General features: G+C 35.2%; 1 protein-coding gene across 3 annotated transcripts in view; it reads left to right on the forward strand.

Annotated features, from left to right (window-relative positions):
* The window catches only part of LOC142334688 (putative splicing factor, arginine/serine-rich 7), a 42,630-nt gene extending 32,776 nt beyond the window's left edge, over window positions 1–9,854 (forward strand). For 2 of the 3 annotated variants that reach the window (XM_075382920.1, XM_075382921.1), the window contains exons 10-11: window positions 4,072–4,117; window positions 9,476–9,854. In XM_075382920.1, coding sequence (XP_075239035.1) covers window positions 4,072–4,117; window positions 9,476–9,640 — 211 coding nt within the window. In that variant the 3' untranslated portion in view covers window positions 9,641–9,854. Of the gene's footprint in view, window positions 1–4,071; window positions 4,118–7,629; window positions 7,775–9,475 lie in introns of those variants that run through there. The other variant, XM_075382922.1, reaches the window with a different exon arrangement.
* The last annotated feature ends 1,922 nt before the right edge of the window (window positions 9,855–11,776 follow it).

Here is an 11,776-nt window from a genome sequence, read left to right on the forward strand (position 1 = left end):
TCTGGACCCTAACTTTTTCTATGCCCTAAGTTTAATAGCCGCAAAGCGATAGCTGAGGCTATTATTGGCCTTCTCTTTGTTTTCACAACTTAAAGTTTTTGAATTGATTTTGGGCGCTCCCTTTTTTTAGGAGTGTCCACATATTTTCATGATAAATTTTGAGGTTAAATTGAATTGATGATTTGAAACAAGAAGTGGAGCAGTAAAGAAGTGGTTGGCTGCGTGAAATTTTTCGCTCTAATTTTAAATTAGATTGAGAGAATGATGTTTGAACAAAAACGGGCTTCCTCGCTATTTTGTTCACATGCGGCCTTTTGACCTTGACTTTTACCTTTTCAATTTTTTTAAATTTGTAAATGGGTTTTTCAATCCATTTCAGCCTATTCTATGTCTATTTTTTCTCTGTTTCGTCAATGAAAATTCAGTGAATTGTGTCAGTACTTGTTTTTTTTGTTTCTAAAGATTTTTGTTGATCCTTATGACGTCACAATGTTTGTTCATTCTATCAGAAAACTTCAACTGATTTTTCACTCTTAGTGGATAGTTTTTTGTTCTTTGGCGTGAATGAATTTTTGGTCACCTGTGACCTAATTTTTCTCAAGATGACTGCCCCACTCTGAAATTGACTCTTTTTTTCTCTAATTCAAGAGGTCAATTGAATGTGTACCACTCCAATTGAAGATCACTTAAGGGCAGTTAATTGAAGCAGCAATAATTTATACAATTTTTTCATCAAAATATATCTCAGCGTTTAATAAAAAGTTTTTTTGCTCAGCTTATTAATTGCTCTAAAACGAAGTTGGTAGCAATTATATTAGTCCTGTCGGTCTTTTTTTGACATTTTTCGCTTGACCGATTTTTCGTCTGACGGTTTTGACTTTCAGTCCTCAAAAACGGGATAAACAGGTAGCGCCCAGCGGGTTTTAAATGCTCTTAGAGCTTTTCAGCTCTGTTCCAGCTGAAACTGTTTTGGAGACTTATACTTATGTTGTGAAGGGCGGTTCTTAGACGTTGACGGCGCCCCCGCTGTTGACAACCCAATTACCCCCCACCCCACTGTTGCCCACCGCCCCCATCCCTCCCTCCCCATCAGCCAAGGGTACTGCATATTTTCTAGATGTAATAGAATGTTTTCAAGATTTTAGTATCAGCAATTTTGAAAATATTTGCAGTTTTTTCAAGATTTTAAAAATCTTTATGAGCTTTTTATCTTTTTCCCCTAAGGGACCTCCTCAAAGATTTGACAATAAATTTTCAAATTGTTTATAGAGTTAATGGAATGGTTATCAATATTTCCAGCTTTATCAATTTTTTGATAAAATTTAATTTTCAAATTTTTTGAAAATTATTATGTTCAAAGTTTATGCATCTTTGAGCCAATGCGATTACTTAAAGCATAAAATGGGAATACTAGATAGTCTCTTGAGACAACTAAATGGTTTTGAAGAGATTAATATCTTGATTTTCAAAAAGATTTTGTTAAAATTTGCTATTGTTTTCAAAATATTTGATTATTTTTGTACTATTGAGTTTAACTATCATTACTGGCCAACGAAGCTTTTCAAGTCTTGCAGATGGGTTACTGTTACTTGACATAACTACAGAGACAAAATAGTTTTGAACATTTTCACTGAGAAATCTGGCCGCTTTCATTTTAAATTTTGCAATTCTTTGCCAATTTTCAAAATATCAGTTTTTTATTTGATTTACTTGATTTACTAAGGCTAGAAAACTAAAAGCTGCTGAGTCGAATCAAGCTGAAGCTAGCCTCAATAAAATCTGGCTAGCTACTGACAAAACCAACCGCTCGCCGGTCGTTTGAGGGCAATTCGCCCGACGTTAGTTGGTTATGTTTGTATTTTTGAGACTGCAGATCTACGAAGCTACGGCTGCTTTTTTCTGACAATCTGACAGCTATGTTCTAATGTGTTTTTGTTTTTTCGATTTAGTTGAATTAAAACCCTGAATGAATTTCTTTACGCCCGACAATGTTTGCGTGATCTGTGACGCTCGCGCTCTGATCACGATACGACGATAAAGCGGAGAATATTATATCAGATGAGAACTCGATTAGGCGAAAGGAATGCACGTGCCTCCAACAATTGTGTCCACTAGAGTTTGATTTACAAAATTTAGTGGAAAATTCGCCTTTCACTCTTCTCTTTTTTCTGCTTGTCTGATTGCTCTAACACGAAGTATGTAGCAATTATATTAGTCCTGCAGGTTTTTCTTGTGCAGTTTTTTGCTTTACCAACTTTTTTTCTGATCGTTTTTGACCGTTTTAGTTTTGGTCCTCAGTTACGGGAATAACTGGTTAAGCAGGAGAGCATTGAGTTCTGTTAGAATCTTACGCCAAACTAGTCATTAAGTATGCGAAACAACAGATTTTGTTTGTATGCTTAATTGTAAAACATCAAAAATAAGTGTGTTTCCAAATTTTTCTGACAAATTTTCTTGTTCGTTCAGAGTATACGGCTTTTAGTTGTTTCCAGAATTCGTCCGGCTATGTTTTTTTGTTTCGTTGTAGAGATTTTTGTTACCACCATATGACATCACAACCACTTCACATCTGCTTTTTGTTCTTCGTTCATTCAACTTCAATTGAAGTGCGCGTCTGGCGTCATTTCTCAGTTTTAGTGGAGCGAGTTTTTTTTGTTCTTTGAGTGATTAAGTTTTTGGTTATACGTGAGCTACATCACTCTCAAAATTGACTTCCTCACCTCAACATTGAATTTTCTTCACTTTAATTCATAGAGATAAGGTCAAGTGGACGTGTCATTCTAAATGTTTTGCTTGACCGTTTTCACTGTTCGAGTAACTTCGATGCCCTTGGTTTTTTCGTTTTGCGTGTTTTAATTTAAAAGCCCCAAAGCGATAGCTGAGGCTATTATTGGCCTTCTCAATGTGTTTACAACTCAAAGTATTTGAATTGATTTTGGGCGCTGCCTTTTAAGAGCCGTTCACAAATTTTCACGATTTTGAGCTTAAATTGAATTGATGATTTTGGTCACGCCGAAGCAAGAAGTTAAGCTAAAAAAGGAATGGTTGGTGACGTGAATTTTTTTTTCTAGTTTTGAATTAAAGTGAGAAAATGATCTTTGAACAGAAATTCGCTTTCTCGTTAATGGTTTGTTGTTGACTGCGGCATTTAACATTGATTTTTAATGTTTTATGAGCTGGTAAATGGGTTTTCCATTTGATTTTAGTTAATCTGTATCTCATTTTTTGTGTCAATAAATAAAAATTCTTTGAATTGTGTGTGTGTCAGCACTTGTTTTTTTTACCTTGTCAAGATTTTTGTTTCGATCTTTTGACGTCGCAATCCTTCAAATCTGCTTTTTGTTCATTCTTTTATGCAATTTCGATTGATTTTTCACTCATAGTGGGCGGGGATTTTTTGTTCATTGGCCTGAATAAGTTTTTGGTCACACGTGACTTACCTCACTCTCAAAAATATTTCCTCACCTTGAAATTGACCTTTCTGCACTTTAATTAGATAGGTCAAGTGAGTTTCTGTCGCTTTGGTTTTTTGAAAGTTGCTAATAGAGTCGACAATGACTTTTACAGATTCTTAATCAAAATATAACATCTCATCCTATAAGGGAAAGAGTAATTTTTGGTCTGTCTTTTTAACTGTTTTTTTGGACTGCAGATCTACGAAGCTATTGCGGCTATTTTCTGGCAATCTTTCAGCTATTTTTGCGTAGTTTGTAAGCGGCGCCGGTAATTTCATCAACTCGTTTTTTGAATATTTTTAGCGTAGTCAGAAATATATTCCAATTTTTGACAAAAAAAAACTATTATTGACCAAACAATCTATTCCAAGCAGGCGTCCTGGGCTCAAACGATCCCTAAGTTAATATGTTATTGATCTGACTTCAATCTGAATTCGCCTACGAACCGGTGCGTACGTTTTAGGTGATTACGATTCGGTGTTGAAGTTTTGTCCGTAATAACAATTTCCCTGCATTACTTCAAGCTTTAGTGAGCCTCTAATTTTCGCGTATTGTTTTAATGTATTTCAGCAAAACATAATTAACTACTAATTGAGGCTTGTCTTGTGAATTTTAGATCACGGAAGATGTCAAAGAACCGAGAACACGGCGATGGAGTTAACGTAAGTTGATTTTTTACCACAGCGTTTGTAATATGAAATGAATGTAGCTATAGCTGATGAAATAATAAAGAAGGGTTGCTGGCTAAGAGCAGTTGCTACCTGCATATGATGGCAACCTATTTTTTGATCTGTTCGCAAAATGACATTCTGCAAATAAAGTTAAAAATTGCTTCAAAAAACGATCATTTGTGTTGAAGGATAACTGAAAGCAAGGAAAAACCTTTATCATCTAAAAGCAACGATTTTCATTATTGATAGCCGCCCTCATCTTCTCAGCCGGCTATTATAGCGATCCTATTTTTTTTTTTACTTCGTCGAATAAAAAAAAGTTTCGCTTTACCTCATTTTGCCGCCTTTTCAACATTTTGCGTGAAATCTTTTTGACTTCTCTAGGCTAGTTTCTCTCTTCTCTCATTCTGCTAAAAGTGATTTTGAACATCAGTTGCTCAGCAAAGCAATTCAAAATGAACAGAGTCAGTATAAAAAATTGAAGTCAGAAATAGAAACGGGATAAACCCATAAAGCCCAATTTTAGATGCCCGCTATTTGAACGTCGTTCCTATAAATATTAGTTACCTCTCTCTAATGCTTATTGTTATTGATAGTAGCCCCTGTAGCCTCTCTAAGAAACAGAAGTATGTTCAACTACGAAATGCCATCAAAATAAATTGGACTTAAATGTTTTTGTACAAAAATCTTTTTTTTTCAATATCTTTTGTGATTTCAATCCCAATCATGCTTATTGGAATCAATGGCGGCTATTTTCCGGCAATCTGCCGGGTATGTTTCCATTTGTTTTCAAATTCAATGTAATTAATCTTTGCCTTCGAGTGTTGTTGGCCCAAAGAATGTCTTTGAGACGATCATAAAGCACAAAGTTAGGCAAGATACTTGTGCTAATGAGCGAAACGATACCCCACATGATCAATTGCAGTTGAAGAGCTGTAAAAGCAGATGTCTCGACTTTTCATCAATAAGTCACAAGACTGATGAATGGCATACTGCAAAAAACAGCTGCGATATTACTGTAAATGGAAATGAAATATATGGCGAAAGCTGAAGTTGGCGAATACCATCTGAAAATCCACTTGACGCTTTAAAATACTCAAATGTTTATGACAATTGAATTTATACAATTAAAACGGTCAAGGTTTGTCAAAGTAACGTCTATTTAAAGAATTTCAATTTATGCCGATCGCCAATCAAGAATGAAGTAAGAAAACTTTCTTTGTCATGTTCTCATTCTTTCACCGTAACCTCGTGCAAAATTATTTTCCCTTCATGCAAAATCATTTGCCCAGATGTTAAAGAGTATTGTACTTCATCAACTCATTATCATATACGTATATTTGTAAGGAATACTTGAGAACTTTGTTAGCGTCAAATCTAAAGTTCTGTTTTCGAGTCATTTTATAGCTGCGGACTGTAAGCTGAGCGGAGCTATATTACGGAGCTCTTGGTTTTTTGTTTAATAGCCGCCCTCATCTTCTCAGCCGGCTATTATTGCGCTCGTATTTTTTTTTTTTTTTTTTACTTCGTCAAACTTTTTTTCGCTTTACCATTTTGCCGCTTTTTCGACATTTTGCGTGAAATCTTTTTGACTTCTCTAGGCTAGTTTCTCTCTTCTCTCATTCTGCTTAAAGTGAATTTGAACATCAGTTGCTCAGCAAAGCAATTCAAAATGAACAGAGTCGGTATAAAAAATTGAAGTCAGAAATAGAAACGGGATAAACCCATAAAGCCCAATTTTAGATGCCCGCTATTTGAACGTCGTTCCTATAAGTCTTAGTTACCACCTCTAATGCTTATTGGTGTTGATAGTAGCCCCTGTAGCCTCTCTCTAAGAAACAGAAGTATGTTCAACTACGAAATGCCATCAAAATAAATCGAACTTAAAAAATATTTTTGTACAAAAATCTTTTTTTTTTCAATATATTCTATTCGTTCAATCCCAATCATGCCTATTGGAATCAACGGCGGCTATTTTCCGGCAATCTGCCGGGTATGTTTCATCGTCTGGCGCTCTTTTTCGTTTTACATTTGTTCACAGAGCAAAGCTGAAAAAGTCACATTTTCTGAATGACTTCTTCATCTCAGTAACGGCGTGACATTATTTAATACTCTATTTAGCCAAAGATAATAGGTTATTTGCGTGATAAGATCTTGATCATGTGTGACTTACCTCACTCAATAAAATGACTTCTGCACTTAAAAACTTAAGCTTAATTTGAGTTAGTTTAAGGTCAAAGGAACTGATATTTGCAATAAAGGTCACTACTGAAAATGCTTCTGCGGAATTAATTTTAACAATTTTTATTAATATATCGCTAAATGTTTTGAGCATAGCTTTTTGATTGGCTTCGATAACTTTTTCAACTTATATCTGTAGCTGTTGCTATCTCTATTATACGGCCCTTTAGGATATTTCTTTAGCAGCTGTTCCTGTAATCTGCCGTCTATGTTGTTAGTGTTGCTTGCTAGGCCCTAGGTAGCTCCAAGATTAGGATTTTGAGCAATTTTTATACAACCTTTTGGGCTGTTTTCTGATTTTTTTGTAGCTGTTTCACAACGCAAAGAATTTGAATTCTTTTCAAGATTGAATTTGTGAACAGTTTTGTTTGATCAAATAGTTCTGCTTGTGTAGCGAGGAAATAGTGTTGGAATAAAATTGTAGGTTCTCAAATGATGCTTTTGATTCTTCGTCTTCTGGCTACGACTTCAAGCGGGATAAACTCGTAAAGCCCGAGGAGGTTAAGTACTATGCAGTGTTCTTTGGGCGTCTTCTTTTTCAAGCTCTCCCATTCATGGAAACTAATGAGAAACATATATATAATGGTGTAAAAGAGTTTTTAATAGCCGCCCTCATCTTCTCAGCCGGCTATTATAGCGCTCCTATTTTTTACTTCGTCGAATAAAAAAATGTTTCGCTTTACCTCATTTTGCCGCGTTTTCAACATTTTGCGTGAAATCTTTTTGACTTCTCTAGGCTAGTTTCTCTCTTCTCTCATTCTGCTAAAAGTGATTTTGAACATCAGTTGCTCAGCAAAGCAATTCAAAATGAACAGAGATAGTACAAAATTGGTTGTCAGAAATAGAAACGGGATAAACCCATAAAGCCCAATTTTAGATGCCCGCTATTTGAACGTCGTTCCTATAAGTCTTATTTACCATCTCTAATGCTTATTGTTATTGATAGTAGCCCCTGTAGCCTCTCTCTGAGAAACAGAAGTATGTTCAACTACGAAATGCCATCAAAATAAATCAGACTTAACAAAATGTTTTTGTACAAAAATATATTTTTTTTCAATATCTTTTGTTATTTCAATCCCAATCATGCTTATTGGAATCAACGGCGACTATTTTCCGGCAATCTGCCGGGTATGTTTGTGAAAATTGCCTCTCAGTCCCTTTCTCTCCACTCCAGTGAGGTTGCTGAGCATTTCTCCCAGTCTGATTAGTCTCCTAGTCCTTTATTCTTCCCCTTCGTCCCTCCCTCGAAATCTTTTGTGTAGGCGTCAACTCAAAGTGTGAAGGGCAATTTATGCGGGTTTGGATACCTCCCTCTATCCGTTTGAGATAGGTTCGCTAAGCTGAAGGTGGTGTCTACCAAAGCGAAACCTTCGCCTGCTGTTTATGAGAGGTTCGTACAACGTTCGTCGGTTATATTTGGTAATCGGAAGGATAGTCCTGAAAGCTGTGAAGCAAAATAGCAAGTGATTTTGTGGCGTGCCATCTTTCCGTACCTGTTTTGAATTAAAATGAGAGTGCTGCTTCTAAAATTTTTTTTAACGAGCTAGATTCTTAAATCACGGCCTTGGTGGACGTTACAAATCTTTTTGTTTCTGTTAATTGTTGCCAACAGATTTTGCAAGTATCTGAATGCATAGGTGAAAATGATAAATTTTAAAAAAAAATTAGAGAAATTTAGAAGTAACAATTTGCTCTCAAATGAAGTTGTTGCAATTATATTAGCCCTGTTGGTTTTTTAATAGCCGCCCTCATCTTCTCAGCCGGCTATTATAGCGCTCCTATTTTTTTTTTTTACTTCGTCGAATAAAAAAATGTTTCGCTTTACCTCATTTTGCCGCCTTTTCAACATTTTGCGTGAAATCTTTTTGACTTCTCTAGGCTAGTTTCTCTCTTCTCTCATTCTGCTAAAAGTGATTTTGAACATCAGTTGCTCAGCAAAGCAATTCAAAATGAACAGAGTCAGTATAAAAAATTGAAGTCAGAAATAGAAACGGGATAAACCCATAAAGCCCAATTTTAGATGCCCGCTATTTGAACGTCGTTCCTGTAAGTATTAGTTACCTCTCTCTAATGCTTATTGTTATTGATAGTAGCCCCTGTAGCCTCTCTCTACGAAACAGAAGTATGTTCAACTACGAAATGCCATCAAAATAAATCGGACTTAAAAAAATGTTTTTGTACAAAAATCTTTTTTTTTCAATATCTTCTGTTATTTCAATCCCAATCATGCTTATTGGAATCAACGGCGGCTATTTTCCGGCAATCTGCCGGGTATGTTTTTAATCCTGTTGGTCTTTTTATGCGATTTTTCGCTTAACCGATGTTTCGCCTGACCTATTTGACTTTTCGCCTCTCAAACGGCTATTATTTAGGCGCTCTCCTTTCCCTTGCCCACTCACTGTTTCAACTGAATGAGTTCTAAATTCTTTCACGCATTGAATTACGCTATGTATTGAATACGGTCAATGTCAAAAGAGCAAAATCAAAAGAAACGGGATAGACCGATAAAGCGCGGTTATTAAGTCATAGTGCATTAGGTTATCAATGTTCATTAGAGCGATTGCTAGCTGATATTAGTATTAAGCTTATTACACTTCAGTTTAGAAGCTGAAGTAAGTATAGGTTTAGAATCTAACTGAAACTGCTCATTTTTTGAAACTTAAGGATAAAATTTTGTTAATTTGATCTCTTTTTTTTTCTGTTTCAATACCGATGGGCGTCAACGGCGGCTATTTTCCGGCAATCTGCCGGCTAGGTTAATAATAAGCTCAGGAGCCGGAATCTTTTCAAAAAAGTTTTCTTTAATTGCTGAATTTTTGTGATTTTTTGCGAGGAACTTATGATATTTTTTTGAAATTTAAGTTAATATAAATTATATTTTTTTGATAACTAAAGTTGCTCTCATTGTTTTCATGTAAAGTGAAGTGAGTGACCTTCGTGTCGCACGCTTGAAGATTACATAGAGCAAATTATTTGCACCTTCACACCTACCCGAGTGTGCTGTTTTAGTTATAAGCTATATCATAAAATCTTTTAAAATTTTGGCAGTGCCCTCCGAAAATATTGTGTACTTGAATAATTTCTGTTTGCCAAATGACGTTCATTTAGGGTAAGGACTCTAAAGAAGGCTCGAAGAGGCTAGACAACGGCAATATTCAAATCAAAGAAGAGCAACTAGAGTACGAAGACAATAGCAGAGTGACAGAACGCCACAGTAATGGACATTCTGGAGGATCCGGAGAATTTCGGGTGGAAGAAATAGGAGAACGCTGAGTACCTATCAGGATCACTTCTCGATTCCACTTCGCTCACTTGAAGCAGCGTGTAGTCAAATGACATGAGCAGAACCAAGAGATATTTTTTTCTGAAACATTTTTGAGTTGAAATTCTAAAATTGACTGCTTTGAAACTGTAATAACTGTCCTTTTTATTAATTTTTGTCCTTCTTATACGACCAGTTGTTTTAAAATTTGATTTCTTGTTCTCATGTTTTGGAAAAGGACAAATAAATATAGTGGGAATTGTGTTGCGAGCTTTCAACTGTTGTCTTGGATGTTCATTGAAGATTTGGAAGCTGTCAATTGCTCAGCATAATAAACACTCTTTAGAGTGTTCCTGTTTCCCGGAGACAACTTTCATAATTACTTACCTAACTTCACAATTTGTCGATAGCCGACCTCGTTGAGCTGGAAATTTTTTCGTATTTCAACTGCGAAAATATGTTGAGCTTAGCTTTATTGTGGTGTTCTTGGGTTTAAACGACTCGAAGACGAGTGTTGGTGGATCGTTTTTTATCGAAATTTTTCGAGTATTTACATGAAAACAAAGTATTTAAGTCAAAATTTCATTTAAATCCATTTTTTCCAATTAAAAATGTTTGTACCGTTTATCTAAACTAGTATTAAGGAGTTGGGATGCATTTGTGACCATATGAAGCAGATTTTTAGCCTTTTTTAGCATGTTGCACAATTCATTTTTGCTGTTTTATTTTCTTAAATTTTATAGTTTGGCGAAATCTGTGTTTCAAATTTGTTGTTGAAGCTTACTTTAGATTTAATTGATAGTATTTTTCAGTTGTTTTTTTGAGATAATTGATTGAGATTATTGAGTATTTTCAAGGAAAATTTTTGCAGATTTTCTGTTTTTTTTTGCATATGTTTTGATTTTGTGTCTCGTTAATCTCGTTCAATCTTTATTTTAGAAAGCATTTTTTGGCTTATGCTGAAAACTAGACAGGGTTTTTGCACAGATGAATAAAACAAATATCTTTCTTTCATTGCTCTCGAATGAGAAGCAATTATTGTAAACGTATGTGTCTTTTTTAATTGCTCTCAAACGAAGTTTGTAATAATTATATTAGTCCTGTCGGTCTTTTCTCATGCGATTTTTCGCATGACCATTTTTTTGTCGGACGCTTTTGACTTTTCGTACTCAAAAATAGGATAAAAAGGCAGCGCCCAGTGGGCATTAAGTGCGCTTAGAGCCTTTCAGCTCTTTCAGCTCAAACTGATTTGGAGACTTAAACTTATGGTGTGAAGGGCGTTTCATAGAGGTTGAAGACACCTCCACTGTTAACCCCTCCCACCACCACGGTGTTGACCCAACCCCCCCCCCCCCCCCCAAAAAAAAAAAAAAAAAAACTTGCAAATTGATTTTGACAAAACGTTCAAATTTTTTCAATTTCAACATTTTTTTGTTCATTATTCGCGTCTTCCCGGACGTAGGGGCCAGAAAAATCTCCTTAAGGGTTTGATAATAAAATACTGAAAACATTTTATAAGCTATGTAGTTGCTTTCAATTTTTAATGACAAGCTTTTAACTTTTTTGAAAATTTTAGTCAGTTTTTAGGTTTCTCCAGCCTCGAGAGCCACATAACCTCCTCTGGGGTTTGATTATAGGTTATTGCATAGCTTCTAGATGTAATGGAATGTTTATCAAGATTTTAATAACAGCAATTTTTTCAAAAACATTGCAATTTTTTCAAGTTTTTGTAAATCTTAGATTTTTATGATTTTTTCGGGCACCGGGGTCCTAGAGACCTCCTCCAAGGCTTGGTGATCAGCTGTTGCATAGTTTCTATAGTTAATGGAATGATCATCAAAGACTCCAGTTTTAGCCCTTTTTCGATAAAATTTAGTTTTTCAAATTTTCGGAAATTTATTGTTATGTTCCAAATTTATGGATCTTTATGGGCGATTGAAACTTTTTAAAGCTTGGAATAGGGCTTATGGATAGTTTCTTGGGAGAGTGATGTGGTTTTGAAGATTTTAATATCTTGATTTTTAGCGATTTTTTGATTTGCGATTATTTTCAAAATTTTTGATTATTATTGACCTTTTCTGAGTTTAACGATCATTACTGGCCAACGAAGCTTTTCAAGTATTGCAGATTGGTTACTTGACATAACT

This window comes from Convolutriloba macropyga, chromosome 2, assembly GCF_964194025.1.
Source record: "Convolutriloba macropyga chromosome 2, txConMacr16.3, whole genome shotgun sequence".
Taxonomy (NCBI): domain Eukaryota; kingdom Metazoa; phylum Xenacoelomorpha; order Acoela; family Convolutidae; genus Convolutriloba; species Convolutriloba macropyga.